We start from the raw sequence: 204 nt of genomic DNA on the forward strand, positions 1-204 counted from the left end.
CTCAGGTTCGGAGCTACAGCTTCCATTCCAGGCCTGTCTTAAGGTGGAGAAGTTTGGTGATCTCATTCTGAAGGCAACAGAACCCCAGATGGTACTCTTCAATCTTTACGATGATTGGCTCAAGACCATCTCCTCCTATACAGCATTCTCCCGACTTATTCTCATACTGAGAGCATTGCATGTGAATACTGAACGAACCAAGGT

General features: G+C 46.1%; 1 protein-coding gene across 1 annotated transcript in view; it reads left to right on the forward strand.

Annotated features, from left to right (window-relative positions):
* Window positions 1-43: 43 nt before the first annotated feature.
* Window positions 44-204, forward strand: part of LOC103515766 (pre-mRNA-processing-splicing factor 8) — a gene marked incomplete at its 5' end in the record, with an annotated part of 25,346 nt that continues 25,185 nt past the window's right edge. Inside the window, one exon of the mRNA XM_026828359.1 lies at window positions 44-202. Within this exon, the coding sequence (XP_026684160.1) occupies window positions 44-202 (159 nt within the window). The remainder of the gene's footprint in view (window positions 203-204) is intronic.

This window comes from Diaphorina citri, unplaced genomic scaffold, assembly GCF_000475195.1.
Source record: "Diaphorina citri unplaced genomic scaffold, Diaci psyllid genome assembly version 1.1 scaffold1411, whole genome shotgun sequence".
Taxonomy (NCBI): domain Eukaryota; kingdom Metazoa; phylum Arthropoda; class Insecta; order Hemiptera; family Psyllidae; genus Diaphorina; species Diaphorina citri.